General features: G+C 32.1%; 2 protein-coding genes across 6 annotated transcripts; both read left to right on the forward strand.

Annotated features, from left to right (window-relative positions):
- The first annotated feature begins 705 nt into the window (after window positions 1-705).
- LOC128189648 (uncharacterized) lies at window positions 706-5,200 on the forward strand. 4 transcript variants are annotated; one of them, XM_052861332.1, is made up of 4 exons: window positions 706-816; window positions 2,621-2,716; window positions 2,846-3,020; window positions 3,638-5,200. In XM_052861332.1, the coding sequence occupies exons 1-4, from the start codon at window positions 765-767 to the stop codon at window positions 4,455-4,457; spliced, it is 1,143 nt and encodes a 380-aa protein (XP_052717292.1). In that variant the 5' UTR covers window positions 706-764; the 3' UTR covers window positions 4,458-5,200. The 4 variants fall into 4 exon arrangements, with proteins under 4 accessions (XP_052717292.1, XP_052717294.1, XP_052717291.1 ...); XM_052861331.1 differs by lacking the exon at window positions 706-816 and adding an exon at window positions 1,921-2,204; XM_052861334.1 differs by lacking the exon at window positions 2,621-2,716 and having other exon boundaries at window positions 717-816.
- Window positions 5,201-7,809: 2,609 nt separating this feature from the next.
- LOC128186590 (carbohydrate sulfotransferase 4-like) lies at window positions 7,810-12,140 on the forward strand. Of its 2 annotated transcripts, none has more exons than XM_052856419.1 (3): window positions 7,810-7,900; window positions 9,220-9,394; window positions 11,276-12,140. In XM_052856419.1, exons 1-3 carry the CDS (start codon window positions 7,819-7,821, stop codon window positions 12,090-12,092), a joined length of 1,074 nt encoding a protein of 357 aa, XP_052712379.1. In that variant the 5' UTR covers window positions 7,810-7,818; the 3' UTR covers window positions 12,093-12,140. The 2 variants fall into 2 exon arrangements, with proteins under 2 accessions (XP_052712379.1, XP_052712378.1); XM_052856418.1 differs by lacking the exon at window positions 7,810-7,900 and adding an exon at window positions 8,324-8,931.
- Window positions 12,141-15,826: the final 3,686 nt, after the last annotated feature.

Genomic DNA, 15,826 nt, shown 5'->3' on the forward strand with positions numbered 1-15,826 from the left:
TATGCAGAACATTTCTTATAAATTAAAAAAAAATATTAACTTTAATATCGCATGCATGTATGACAATAAGATATTCTTCATTTGTATTTAAAATGCGCTTTGATATTATAGAATAAAACTTATGGTTTACAGCACATTCAAATAAAACTAATAGCACGGTACAAACATTTGAATGTTTATAAATTAAACCATACAGATAATTAAATTTACTACCAATCAATTAACCGTTGTAGTTGACACTCGAATAATTTGGAAACAAGAACTTTGAATCTTTAGTTCCTAAAGAATAATATTGCGAGTTAAAACAAAAACATATGAAAGGTTTTGAATAATATATATTATAATATATAGGGGTTAAAATCGCAGGAACATTAAAAAGGGGTATACTTTAAATGTATAGATGAATACGTAGAGAATCTTGCACAATGATAAATCGTGTAATTTGAATTGCACACGTTGTGTAACATTATCGAAAGATTTGATCAACCCCGTATTTATAAAAAAAAACAATTTAAATCACGTATTTACAACAAAAAAAGCGTGAAGAAGAGACGCTATTTATATACCCGAGGAAACGTCGGGTGCTAGAGACAGTCACGAAGTGTTTAGTCGTTCCTGTAGATACTCAGCTCGCCTTGTTTCACAGTTCTTATATACTTATATATTCTGTCTGTGTTGCTTCAAATTCATTTACGTAAAATATGGGTAAATCAAAATGTCTATTGTACACGGCCTTTTTCTCTGTTATAATCATAAAGTTATTTATGAGTTACAGGAGTGGTATGTACTTATTGTCGATGGAGAAATCCACAGCAGGTAATGCAATATATTCAATCAGATTACCATCTTGTAATGTAATACGATGATTAATTACTAATATTTTATCTATATTTCAAAGAAGCCATCTTTCATTGATACCAACTGTATCATTTTTAATAATGAAAAATACATCGGTTAATGCAGAGTGATATCTAAAAAAAAAATTATCAAACGACCGAGGAGGGAATATATATATATATATATATATATATATATATATATATATATATATATATATATATATATATATATATATATATATATATATATGCTTTAATTATGAATAAAATTTTAATTCTTAATTGAATATGCAAATACCTTTTGTATGAAGTAAGTGTATAAAGTGTGTATTAAGAATATAACACCGGCAATCTGTAATTTGTGACTGTTGTGGGATCATTAGTGTTTAAAAAGTGATCAAAACGAATCTCAACGCATCAATCCATGGTCGTTAAATCCATTGAGATAGTATAATTGCTATAGATTTATCTGTCGTAAGTTGTGTATCATTCCTAAAAAAATAAGTGACGAAACAAAAACTTTTCTTTAAGATATCAGTATTTTAGCTTTTTAAAACTTTTAAAGTTTCAACGTTATATGGTTCATTGAGGTTAATATGTTTACATTAAAAAACCTTATTAGAGTATTAAATTCCAAACAATCGATCGAAGTATATACAAAAAGGCCTGTTAATGTTTGCAGTTGACTTGTAAACAGATACATCAATGAGTGGCTAGCAACTTGTTTTTGAAGTTCAAACACCCCAATGTCATCATTTATTGTATATTCCCATTATGGGCTCTTAAACTTTCAGCATTCAATACTTGCATGTTTTGTTGTTGACTAAAGACAAACACAACTGGCAAGATATTGATTTGGAGTTTAAGGAGTGACTTCTGTCCCAGTAATTCCGTGTGTGTTTGTATAAAGAAAACGCTTGTTAACATTTATTATATTTTTGTACCCATCAAATTAATCATAAAAAAACTACTTTTTGGTAATTGAAACTCTAGACGTGTTCCGCGAGGAAAATTTCTGCATAAAGACAATGTTTAGCTGTATAATTATTTGGGAAAATATATTAAATCTTGAAGTCGATATATTTGTATGCTTTAAAAAGCGGAACATACATTAGATTTTTCTCGGTCATGACGTCATGTACACTGTTTTTCGTGAAAGCCCTTTATTTTCCTGGCGGAATAATGCGAAATACGTCAATTTACAAACTGATCTACTATGTGAGAACTGTTTCGTTTAGAAAAAAAATATGCAACTGATATTTACGGTAAAAAGAAAAATATTTATATTATTCCTTGCAATTACATGTATCATTATTTTATGTGCGTTTCATGGATTCTACTTCCTACGACCCGAAGAGGGCAAAGGTAATTTAAAAATCAGTTTTGTTGTAGGTCGTTCATGCAATATTCTAAAAACAAATTTTTCACAGCATTGTAAAAGCAATAGGAATTAATGATTTTTTTTAAAATTATATATATATATATATGTATGTATATATATATATATATATATATATATATATATATATATATATATATATATATATATATATATATATATATATATATATAATAAAAATAACAGAAAGCCGATTCAAAACTCTACCGGTTTCATTGTAATCTTCAGGAGATTACAATGAAACCGGTAGAGTTTTGAATCGGCTTTCTGTTATTTTTATTTTACACAACAAATTTTAAAAATATCTGCAGATGAAATGTATTGTTTACCAAATGTTTTGTTTTGGGTGTGTAGACATGTATATTTTTTGTTGTCCTTTTAGACTTCTTTAGGAAGCAATACAAAGTCTCAAAGATATCAAGTATTAAAATTACAAAATGTAACAATGAGAAAACATCTTTGGAAGGAAATAAAAGCAGTAAGTCTGGGGGTATTCTTTCTAATGTAAAAACAGAAATATTTTTAAAAGATGAAGCTCTGAAAGAAACTGAAAATGATATAATTCATATCTTCTTCAATTTTTTTTCGGTAATTTTTTATTTAGCAGTACATGTGCCCATGACATTGGTGCTAGGTTACATGAGAAGCGGGTCATCCTTAACCGCTGACATTATTCGCTGCAACCATGGAGATTTTTATATATTTGAACCACTCCATGGATTGATTGAACTCTCAATAAAGCAGAACAGTCCCGTTCGATTTCTGAATGGGACAAGAATAAGGTATATGTTTACACAAGTTGAATTTTTTTCTTTTATTTTTTTAAACTACAATGTAATACCTCTCCTCAAAATTATGTAAATTAGATAATTTGTTAACAATTTTCTTGCTACAGATGTTAAATTTGTTTTAGTATTACTTTTATCAGGTGATTTCGTATGCAATACATGTATATGATTGTTGTTATGCATTAAAATGTGATACCGTTTTTTTTAAACTAGGAATAAGAATAATTCCTTAGGGTTTCTTTTTTTTCAAAGTATGTTAAGAGTTTATCAGAACTTGAATCTTGTCTTAATTGCTTGTTCATTTATTTTTTACTTAAAATTGGTGTTTAAACCTTGAAGTATTTAGCAAAACCGATTTTTTTTCTTGTTGAAAAATATGCTAGAGCGCATAAATGAACGGAATATTATTTAATGGTTAGTTGCAAGTGAATGTGTGTCGAAACATAAATTATTTGAGAGATTTATTTAAGTTAATTATATTATAAAAGTTTCATTTAAATCACAGTCTTATATCACTCTTTTTCTACGTCAAGACTGTCTATCATGTTTCATACATGTACATACATTAAGAATTTTTATTTTGTTGATCATTTTGTTTCTTGTCTTTTCAGAATCGCACAAGATGACAGAAACATAAATAATATGATGGCGGATATGTTGTACAATTGGTTTACTTGTGATTTCCGACAAATTGACCTACTAAGTTTATCCAACGAGTTCATCCACATTTTTACACCCGAACATGACACGTATTTCAATTGCTTACGAGGGCTCCGAATGAAATCTGCACTCATAAGAACCATTGATAAGTGTTTACACATTTTAGAAGAACGATGCAAAATAGCCAATTCACGGATATATAAAACCATTCGATTGCCCATGGCCTCAGTAAGTAAATTGCTCGAAAGGCTACCTTCGTTAAAGGTTGTTCATCTTATTCGAGACCCTAGGGCAATTTTACAGTCACAGCTGGTCGAGGGTTTAGCAGACAAGATTAAATTTAGTAATATATCCAATCTCACATGTACACAAATGCGTAATGACGTCATTGATATGAAGTCGTTGGTGGTAAACTATCCAGGTCGACTTCAGCGACTTGTGTACGAGAATCTTGCTGTCCATCCAATCGAGGTCTCAAAGAAACTGTACAATTTTTTAAATGCCCGCTTTGATAGAAATGTCGAAGGTTTTGTGAACTATTTAACAACTGGGCCAGTGTCTAAGTGTAATTACTGTACAAACAGGGGGAATTCAAGTTATAATGCATTCAAATGGATGAAAACTATAAGACCGACGTATCATCGAATAGTCGACCAACATTGCAGAGAAATATACAGAGAAATTGGATACCGACAACTGTCTTTTTACGATCTAAAAAGCAAAAAAAATACTTGGAATCCAAATGCGTACCAACGAAGTGTTTCACTGTAAAATATTTCATTTCTTTATTTACATTAACTGAACCTCTGTACAATTCACATGTCATGCACCGCCATAGGCTTCAGTGTCAATGAATTGTTTGATCATTTCTGTATCGATAAAATGGGTGATGAACTTTCTTGTACCTATCCTCTAATTCTTATCCCCCTCCCAGCACCAATATTGATTACATGTGTATGTTATGTTTAGATTTCAGTACTCCAATCAGGCGTTATTTTAATGTTAAACTGCTTTTGAATGCTAGCTTTCTTGGCTGAATTGAATCTTGTTAGTGTTATTAATTCCTGCATTATAAAATTCTGAATTTGCTCCTTTTCAAATGGTTGTCGCCCAATATTTTGTCGTTTCAGAAGTCCTTTGAAACCATTTTGGTAGCCCCTTAGGTCTCGTAAGAACATGTTTGATGATTGTTGAAAAACCCGTTTTCTTTTAAGCATTCTGTGTAAAGGGCGGCGATACAAATCAATTCAAACTTTTATTGATATTTCTTTACATAGCCGCCAAATGTGAGATTCATTTATCAATGATAGAGTACGTTATTGTCCCTTAAAGAAAGATGGTGCATACCAACTGATTTATTATTGAAAAATTTAGTCTCGCTGCTTGTTAGATTAATAAGACGTCTTATCCATACTTGAAACTGGTTAGCAAGCCAGTCAAGGTCAAAAGAAAGTTAAGACTTCTAAAAATAAGAACATCCTAAGTTTATTAAATTAATCAAATTATTACATAGAAAATGCAACTGTTTAAAGCGAGTGCATACAGTCATGTTTTTAATATATATATATATATATATATATATATATATATATATATATATATATATATATATATATATATATATATATATATCCAAAGTCTCTTTTTCAATGAATAATAAAAAACTTTAAAACACTGTTTCAAAATATTTCGACCGTGTTACCGGTGTCGTATAATTTAAGGTCCGCCCCGTAAAATGGTCCGGCCGGACCCTTAATGTTAACATTTAAGGTCCGGCTTTCCCCTATAAGAAAAGGTCCTACCCGTAGTCATTTATTAAAGTTAAATGAATTAATTATTCTCTTTTGCTAATGTACTTGTATCTTAAAGATGTCTTTGTTTACATAATCCAGTCGGCCATTTGCGTATGGTTTATGTATGACCGTATTATTTTAATAAATTACTTTGTGGACTATCAAATATTGATAGCGGGTTAGATTTTGACCAATTGTTTAAGAATCTGAAAAAAGAAAACCAGGAGTATTTTGTCGATAATTTGCACACACCATGTAGTCCCTTTGTTTTTAAATCTCTTCCGGTGTGTATAATGTATTAGCAGAGGGTTTCACAACAGGTGAACACGGGTAAAAGAAGCCCTGCAGGCATTCACACCTGTGCTAATCAGAATACACCACTGAGCTGAGAAAGAAAAAAAAATGTCTCCGCTGTATAGTGTTCTTCGCAACTAAGATTGTCTTTTTAGCTTTTGCTTTGTTTAATTTTCAGTAGACCAGAAAGTTATGATAATATACTAATAATTCATAGATATCTAGGTAAATTTATCACTAGTTTAAGATAAATAATAAAAGGTCGCATATGTGGATTACCGTAACAGAGGGTATACGTTGACAATATAGTGTACATCCGTAGCTGTGGTAGATGTAAGGACGTGAAAAGACAAATGAAATTAATTAGATAATACTTGTACCTATAATTAAAAAGCATGTTTTAACTGACTACCGGTAAAGTGCTTAAAAAAGTAATGAAAGTGATAATGTTGTAATAATATTCTCTCTCTCTCTCTCTCTCTCTCTCTCTCTCTCTCTTTTCATAATGTGCATGCAATATTGCTAAAAAAAAGTATAAGTGTTTATTCCCCACAGTATTTGATCACCTCATTATTCTCAAGGACTTATTCCCACTTCCTTTAATCAAACGTACAATACTTTTATATGTAAATACAAATGTAATATATAGTATATAATATACATGTAATAAAGCAAGGATTTGGTTACAAGTAAACACTTAATAAGTAAATCCGTTTCCATCGGTAAAGTTTACAAAATTCAAATTGTTGATATGTCCAAGTTATGTTTTCTTTGAAAGCACATCTATTAAAAATTAAAGACAGAACTGATACTTTCAAAAATTGCGTTGAGGAAGAAAATAACAACATGTAGGTGCAAAGTGTATAATTTGTGATATTAAAATTGCTATGTTACAAAGCGCTTTAATGCAGAAATATATTTGAAACTGCCTTAAAAAAAACAATATCCTTTTATTTCAGAGGTAGGACCCAATATTATAGTTCAAGAATAGGTCCACCTCGTTAAAAGAACTGCATAGTCATACATGGCATAGACATCGGAACTGGGGGGGGGGGGGCCTCCACATTTTTTGCAAAGTTAGACCTAACCATTAGGCACATAGCATCAGGGAAAGGCCACCCCCACTCCCTACTTTTTAATATTGATTCTTGTAGTGATATTGTTCACTTGATCTTCTTACTGTTGGAGTGGACATAAAAGTGACTTTGGCATAGGTTTTTTTTTTTTTAATTTATTCAGATTAAAGTTACACATTATTTATAATAGTATCTAAATAATTGATTTTCATCGTAAGATCGATATTGCAATTAAAGGAATGAGACCAGATACATGTATATATACATGTATTGTGTCACTAAAAAGACCGGAAACTTAATGTAATGTTAAGAAAGAGAAGTTGCTGTAGTAAAACAAATTTATAATTGATCCGACGACTTTTTAAAAATGTGACAAAGGCCTGAAATCCAATGTGTCTCGTTGAAATAATCTTAAAATATTACGGTCGGTTTGTCCTATTTGTCTGACGGTATTGATTTTCATCTAATAGCCTTTTTATTCTTTTTTGGGCGAGGGGCCAAGAAATGCATTTCATAATGTTTATATGATATTTGTGAGAAAAAAACCTAATACTATATGTGGGTGTAGCAGGCAGGAATTTAAAATAAAATTTTACCGGACGGAGTGTCAACATTTGCCCTTTACACATAAATATTTTCTTTTTAAGGAACATAATCCCCTTAAATTCTTTTAAGATACAAACTGCTAAGACATCCGAAGGAATGTGGCTCTTTACTAATCTTACAGGACTGTGTTTAATTTCTTATAATTTTGTAATGGGACACGTTTTTAAGCCTGTATCGTATTGGAAAGATGTGCAAAAAAAGAACGTATAAAATATCCATTGTTTACATGATCATTTCAAAAAGTCAAACACCTGAATTCGAAGGTGTGAACCTTTCACACCTGCAGGGTCGTGTGTGTGTATATAACACCTAACTGAAATTAATGTTGAAATAAAAAAAAAAAACACCAGTTTAAAACTGTTTATGTGTGTCCTAACTACATGTACATGTAAAATAATGTATTTTCATTTACACTGTGTGATGGATGTTTACCAACTCACCTCGGGTAAGTGCTCCTTTTAAAGAGTTACAAAATGATGCCACTTATTTTATAACAAAATACTCGGAATTGAGAAAAAAAATACAAATTAAAAATATACCCAGACCTTTTATGTTAGGCGGACCTTTTCTTATACGGGCCGGACCCTTTTAGTGCAAAGGCGGACCTTAAATGTTAACATTTATGGTCCGCCCCGGACCATTTAACAGGGTGGACCTTAAATTATACGACACCGGTCTTCATCAGTCGGTGAAAACACCGACTGATGAAGCGGTAACACGGTCGAAATATTTTGAAACAGTGTTTTAAAGTTTATATATATATATATATATATATATATATTACTATCGGAACTGATTGTAATTTCAATCAGAGATATACAAATAATAAAGTACAGACTTTGTTTTGAGAAACTGACTTCGAAACTGCGATATTTAGCCTGTGTTGTCTAAAATTCGAATTATTGATAAGTGTAACTGACGAACAAATAAGCAATTCTGCAATTGATTGCCACCCCGAGATTTAAGAACTGTTGATATTCACAAGCATTTACAGTTTATATTTTCCCCGTCGTATACCTCAGTATATATAGAGCTCAGTATTGTTTAACTACTTCTCGAACCTTCGCTCGAATAAAGGTTTTTGTTTAAAATGTTTTTTTTTAATTATCTTGTACTGCAATAAAAATAATGACACTAGATTTTAAAGACGCCTGAGAGAAAAGGGGCGATCAACGGTCGTGGGGAAATAAACAAGACCTTTTCTATGATATGAATCAGTCTTATCCTTTGGACAAGACATACGTGTGATATGATATTTCCTATTTAGCAAACAAGGATAATACGTGGTTTCCCGTCTTAAATATAACATCAAATGTATCGCGCATGTCGGTGTAGAGGAGACGTTTTGTTGGTGCTGCGTTATAGAAAACATGAAATGGAAAAAATATTGTGTGTTCGCCTGCATTTTTGGATTTTTGTTTGTCATCATGGAGGTGCATTATATTTCTGGTAGATTTAAGACTAAGTTGCAGACAGGTATAAACTTAATTTTAATATTACCATTTATATACATGTATATTCATTTTCCTATTGTTTACATGTATTTTGAAGGTATAACCTACTTTTTATTAGAATAAGTTAAATTAGTTGTAGTGTCTCTAGATATAAATATTTTCTCTCTTTTTTTATCAGAAGGAGACGGGCCAAGCTTTGTTATCAATAAGGCATATCCAGAAAAAAATCTAAGGAAAAAGACCTATCACTTTAAATAAACGTTTTCTTTATAATTTTTTATTCTTTTGATTCAGTATCTCATTGTTACAGGTCATGTGCCTATGACATTGGTGCTTGGTTACATGAGAAGCGGGTCATCCCTAACTGCTGACATCATTCGCGTTAACCATGGCGATTTTTATATTTTTGAACCACTCCATGGATTGATAGAATTTTCAGTAAAACAAAACAGATCTATTAGTTTTCTAAATGGAACAGAACAAAGGTTTGCTTGTTTTATTTTATAAAATTCACACAATTACTAACTGGACATTGATTATTTGTTAGGTGGTAAGTATGGGACTATCAGGAGGGGAAGATTATTTTTAACCTTTTTATGTTCAATCAAGAAGTAAGGGTCATACAATGTTACATTTTCTTGTTTTGTTGAATTCTTATTTTTTTTTTCGTTTACGTAACTTTGATAAATACACCATCTAAAATAGACATAGTTTATTACTGCTTATTATTTTTAGTTGGTTTTAAGGGTCACATAACGTAAGGCAATATTATTGCACGCACGTTTTATAATTATGTGTGTTCATAAGGATTTATAACTAAAGTCAAGAAAAATATGTCCGCTTATGTTTATGATTATTTGTTTTCATAAGGATTTATACCGAAAGTCAAGAGAAAATGTCCGCTTTTTAGCTCACCTGAGCTGAAAGCTCAAGTAAGCTTTTCTGATTACATTTTGTTTGTCTTCCTTCTGTCTGTCTGTCTGCGTATCCGTTAACTTTTCCCATTTTCAACATCTTCTCATTAACTACTGGGTTACTTTCAACAAAACATGGTACAAAGCAAGCTGAAAGCTCAAGTAAGCTTTTCTGGTCACATTTTGTTGTCGTCTGTCCGTCCGTCTGTCCGTAAACCTTTCCCATTTAAAATGTCTTCTCAAGAAATACTGGGTTAATTTCAAACAAACATGGCACGAAGCAACCTTTGTCCCCAAAGGGATTCAAAGTAGTGAAAATTAGGGACCACACCCTTTTTTCAGGGGAGATATTTAGGAAATTTGTGAAAACTATGACCCCCAGGGGTAAGGTGGGGCCACAATGGTGGTCGAAATTTTACATCAGAATATATTGAGTAAATCTTTAAAAATCTTCTTTTCATTTTCAGAATTTAATCAACCGGGAAAGCTTAAACTTGTGTAAAAGCAACTGGTAGGGTAAATTCAAGTTTGATCAAATTATGATCCACGGGGATAGGATAGGGTCGAGTCACAGTGTGTGTGTGGAGGGGGGGGGGGGTGGGCAAAATTAACATAGTAGTATAGATAGAAAGTTTTCTTCTAAAAAACCTTTTGCCTAGAAAAGCTGTAACTTAGGGAAAGCAACATCAGATGATGTGAATTCAAATTTGTTGGAATCAAAATCTTCAGGAGTAGGGTGGGGCCACATTGGGGAACCAATTTTACAAAGGAAAACATTTTTTTTCACAAAAACTGAAATGTTAGAATATATTTACCCCTACACGTATGCAAGCAATTTGAAATATAGCTGATTCATTTAAATTGTTTAGACTGTGAACACTGGATGATTCTTGGGCCTTAGAAGGGGTTTAGAGCTTGATGTAGGTTTATATCACAAATATAAACAATTGTTTAGTCATTTTAGTCGTTTTAGAACTACAATGCTCAACATTTGATATGACTATAAAACCATCCTGTTAGAAAAAGGACTTGATTAAAACATAAGAGTGAAAAATGTATATTTATTTATACAGGATCTACATGATTTATACTACATTGTCCAAATACATATAGCTATATTATGACTCCATCCAGCTGATTATATCATAAATGTTTTCCTCAGGTGAGCGATAAGGCCCATTGGCCACTTGTTTTATGATAATCTTTCAAAAACAATTTTAATTCCACTTCTTTGAGACAGGATATACATGTAATAGGATATTTCCTATCCAGCAAAGAATTATATTCATCTGTTAGGGAGATGATTTTCCCTGTAATGCAATAACCGAAGGTGTCTTTCAGGTCATACTATCTTTTTATCCTTTTTTTCAAATCTACACATACCAGACATGTTTTAATAAAAAGAAACGAATGGTTTCCATCCCTTTATGTGTCTTGTTTCCTTCTCTACAGGTTATCATATAATGATACAGACATTGAAAAACTAAAGACAGAAATGATGCTGAACTGGTTTACCTGTAACTTCCAGGACATCGACTTAAACAGCTTGTACAATGAATTCATTCATATTTACACCCCGGAGCACGATTTGTATTTTAACTGCACCCGACAAGATCGTTCAAATGATTCCTCTCTAGCTATGAATATAGCTCCATGCATATCAATTTTACAAAAGGCTTGTGTTGAAGCTAATTCAAGGACGTACAAAACTATACGTTTGCATACAGCTTCGGTCGGTTATTTGCTTAAAAGGCTGCCGTCACTCAAAGTCATTCACTTGGTTCGAGACCCGAGAGCAATCTTTCACTCACAACTAATCGGTAACCTTACTCAATCTAACAGAAACCATTTTCAAAGTTTTTCACGACTTTTTTGTGGCAAGATGTTAGAAGATATTCGTAACGTGAAATTGTTAACTGTTAAATATCAAGGACGTATTCAGAGACTTGTGTATGAAAATCTTGCATTGAACCCAATAGAGGTATCTAAGAGTATATACAATTTCTTACGTGCACAGTTTACGATAAAAGTAAAAGAATATGTTGACAGTTTGACTACTGGGCCAATTGTACGATGTGAATACTGCACTAGAAGAGGAAACTCAACGTATAACGCATTTAAATGGATGCAAAATATTACTTCGATGTATCTTCACATAATTGACAAAAACTGTAGAGAAGTATACAGAGAAGTTGGTTATTCCGGAAATATATCCCTGTATAATGAGTCGTGGAATCCAAACATATATCAATTAAAAGCAACACTGTAAAAGTTTTAAATTCAGAATCAAATATTGAGAATGTGCAATAAATATACGCATGTTGTTTAAATTAAAGGGGTATGGTCACGATTTTGGTCAAAAATTATTTTTCCGATTTTAATGTTTACAGTGCTCCTGAACGTCATTTTATTTACCATAATTAAGGTTTTCCGCTGGGAGCGGAAAACCTTACTATTATTCTGAAAAATTTTCAAATTTCTTATTATTTTTTTCTTCTTCTAGACGCCAACTTTGATCCTTAATATCTCGCTCGTTTGTTCACCGATTGTTTTGAAATTTTCAGGACTGATACCATGCCGCGTGAAGTTGTCGTTGCATATTTTAGTTGAGGAAAATCCCTATCCGGTTTTGAGTTATGCCCCTTTTAGTAATATTTAACGACTTCTTTTGTCCAGGGGGTTTAGCTTTAACAATGACTGGCAGAGTCTCAAAGATGGGCTGGTTTGGAAGCTAATACATTGAATTTGTGCGAGATATATTTTATTTATTATTTAAATGCAAATAAAAGGGGTGGTATAGATGTTGAAACAAAGGTAAGAAAATTTTTTTTAAAAAATCGCTTATTTTCCGTGTTAGTTTTCTACCTGATAAAAATTTGTTATAACATGTATTTTAAAAGTTCTTGGTCTTACTCAGACCTTTCATTCGGTATGCCGAAAAAAGGGCTGGCCCTTATAATTAGGGAGTTAGAGGCGTCCAAAGTTTCTTGTCAATAACTTAAAAAGGAATAAAAATTTCTAATGCATTATTGAAGCAAAGACGTAAAGAAATTAATTTTGACTCATTCTATAGTATTCAATTTAATGTTTTCGTAATTTATAGTCAGTATTTGCAGAAATAATTGCTGTCAGTTCGGTCCATTTTTGTGGGGGTGTGCACGTTTATGAGGTTATGAAAGGGCTTTTTGTAATGCACTAACTGATACATGTAGTGCGCAAAAATAATTCCACATAAAATTCCCAAATGTTTTTATTCATATGTACATTTTCATTTCATTTAGATGAACCTCTTTGACCTTATTTTTGTTGTTTGTTTCATAACCTGTGCCCCTGTCTATATTTAGATGCATTACGAGACTCATGTAACCGATCGATAGGAGAGTCGCTAGCTGTATTCAGGCCGTCGCCTAGACGATAGTGCATGTGCTTGTAGAGCTGGACGTACACGTTTAACGCCCCACTATCTTACTTTGAATTGTTTCAGTACTGGGAGATGTGTTAATAAAATGGTTCTAATGCATGGTAATTAAACTCAACTTTTCTACAATACGTATACACGGCCGTCTTATAAAGCACAATGTGTAATACTGACATGACAAATGTACGCTGGCAATTTAAACGAACGCGGGATTGCTCCCGATAGAACCATTCTTTTAAAGCAAAAAAAAAAAATACTGATATGCGATGGATATAATATAATTATCATCGTGGAGATGATTTTAAAAAGTGAACTTAATATTCGCATACGATAATATTTGAAACCAAAGCCGCTAGTTTTAAGTTACGGTTATTAGGGATATTAATTATGACTTGCCCCGCGTTTCAGGTTTTTTTCTTGCAAAACATCTACAAAACAAGAAATCATATTGACGCAAGCGTCAAATGGGCCGCAAAAAATATAATTGTTGTATGAATCATTGATTGTTTACATAAAAACACACCACAAAGAAGAAAATAAGAGTTGGTTGTACTAATTTTTATGGTAAATTTAATATACTTTCAGCAACTTGTTTTGAAGTTAGTTTAAGAAATATTTTATTCAAAAATATACATATAAGTATATAAATGAATCTGGATTGAACAGCAGGTAATACTAGCCTATATTAGTTCTCTCCATCTGAGATTGAAGTTTAACATTTTACTATTATCATAAAGAATCGATTTCGTTACTGTAAGCATTTCTAACGGAAATTGTATGATCATTGCCATAGTATGAAGTAATGGAGAACACACTGCATGATTTGTACATTACTCTAATACAAAGTTCAACTCATTTTTCTCTTGCAGATTATGAATTTCAAACGGTTAACCATTTTGGGTTTTTTGTTGTTGCATAGTATTGAATGAAAACTTAATGCATTAGTTTAATATATGATTTCAAGGGACCTCATAATAAAATATAAATGGATTAGTTCAAATTTTCCAGTCAATTCAAATTTTCATTTCTGTCATATTCTTGCGTAAATAATTGATATAAAAATAAATGTCATTTCATGATATTTTCTACCACATTTTACATGGAAATATAACAAATACACACGCAAAGTCATTTTATTTGACACGGCACATAGAAATTCAAATATATCATTTATATAAAATTTAATGACATTCAGGTCTTTAGTATTCCAGTGGGCATGTTCACGAAAGTATCTTAAGATTCGTCTTAAGACATGTCATAAGACATATCTTAAGACGAATCTTATGACCAATCTGAGAAATATCTTAGGATGTTTCTCGAAGCTATCTCAGACGTGTCCTAATTGAAGACATCTTAATTTCAGTTTGTATGTATCCTTACAAGAAAAACAGTTTAAAATGATGATACAAAATACTGTTCTATACTTTGGAATGTATTTTTTCAATCAGAAAACATAATTTAGGCACATATATCATAAATAGAGTAAATAAATTCGTCTTAATAAAGTATTTAAATTTTCAAATAAGTATTATATAAACTGTGCAGTGTGTTGAGCATTTGGTCGTTATTGATTTACGGTATAAGCGTTGTAACGAAGCGGGGGAGGGTGTGTGAAAAGAATAATACATGTACACATGTGTGTGTGTGTGTGTGTGTGTGTGTGTGTGTGTGTGTGTGTGTGTGTGTGTGTATATATATATATATATATATATATATATATATATATATATATATATATGATTCCTGTGTGTCTATTTCAACTTTACGAAAACTCCCGAACTTCATATTCTTCCCCATCCCTTTCCCACCCGATCTTGAGAGAGAGAGAGAGAGAGAGAGAGAGAGAGAGAGAGAGAGAGAGAGAGATTTCTTGTCAAACATTCACTACATTATTGTTCTTTTGGATTTTTTATCTGCCTTTAATCCAATAAATGTAAGTTATTGTCTTCAATATTATGGAATTTTAACATGTAAATAAATACTTTTAAGAAAAGCTAATGTACGTTAATGAATGGTTCACACAGCAGTCAACATAGACTTGTAAAAGCAAGTGTACCTTGTTTATGTTTTTATATGATCAGCCAATGATATTGGTAATTGGTTTTAAGTCGCGCCAGTCTTAAATCATCCGTGCGTCCAGTTCTGTCCAGTGCCTACTCATTACATTATACATGTTAAGCGAGTGAACCATAGCCACGTCATCACGAAAAAGAAATCCAAATTTTCTGAGGCTGAAATTCAAATCATTCTCAAAGAAGGGGAGAAATGTAAAGGAGTCTTGTTTTCGAAACTTTCGACGGTAACGACAAACAACACAAAAAAGCGAGTATGGGAGGCAATTTGCGAAAAAGTCAATTCCTGCAACTCCTCCGGACATGCCAGGAATGTGGATGAGATACGAAAGAAATGGACAACATACATGTCAGAAACAAAGAAAAAAGCAGCAAAACAAAGAAGAGAGCTAAAAAAGACTAGAGGAGGACCGCCGCCGGCTGATCTGACGCCTCTTGAGGAGTCGGTGATAGGTATAATTGGGGACACGTCCATTGACGGAATGCCTGGGGTATTGATGTTGGAGGGGAGAC

This window comes from Crassostrea angulata, chromosome 6 (assembly GCF_025612915.1).
Source record: "Crassostrea angulata isolate pt1a10 chromosome 6, ASM2561291v2, whole genome shotgun sequence".
Taxonomy (NCBI): Eukaryota; Metazoa; Mollusca; class Bivalvia; order Ostreida; family Ostreidae; genus Magallana; species Magallana angulata.

Bases quoted from the DNA above. Each gene is read 5' to 3' on its own strand.
- LOC128186590 (XM_052856418.1), top strand. From the start codon at position 8,826: ATGAAATGGAAAAAATATTGTGTGTTCGCCTGCATTTTTGGATTTTTG. The intron at 8,932-9,219 runs GTATAAACTTAA...TCATTGTTACAG, and splicing joins TAAGACTAAGTTGCAGACAG to GTCATGTGCCTATGACATTG. The intron at 9,395-11,275 runs GTTTGCTTGTTT...CCTTCTCTACAG, and splicing joins CTAAATGGAACAGAACAAAG to GTTATCATATAATGATACAG.
- LOC128189648 (XM_052861331.1), top strand. From the start codon at position 2,087: ATGCAACTGATATTTACGGTAAAAAGAAAAATATTTATATTATTCCTT. The intron at 2,205-2,620 runs GTAATTTAAAAA...TTGTCCTTTTAG, and splicing joins ACGACCCGAAGAGGGCAAAG to ACTTCTTTAGGAAGCAATAC. The intron at 2,717-2,845 runs GTAAGTCTGGGG...TTTATTTAGCAG, and splicing joins TTTGGAAGGAAATAAAAGCA to TACATGTGCCCATGACATTG.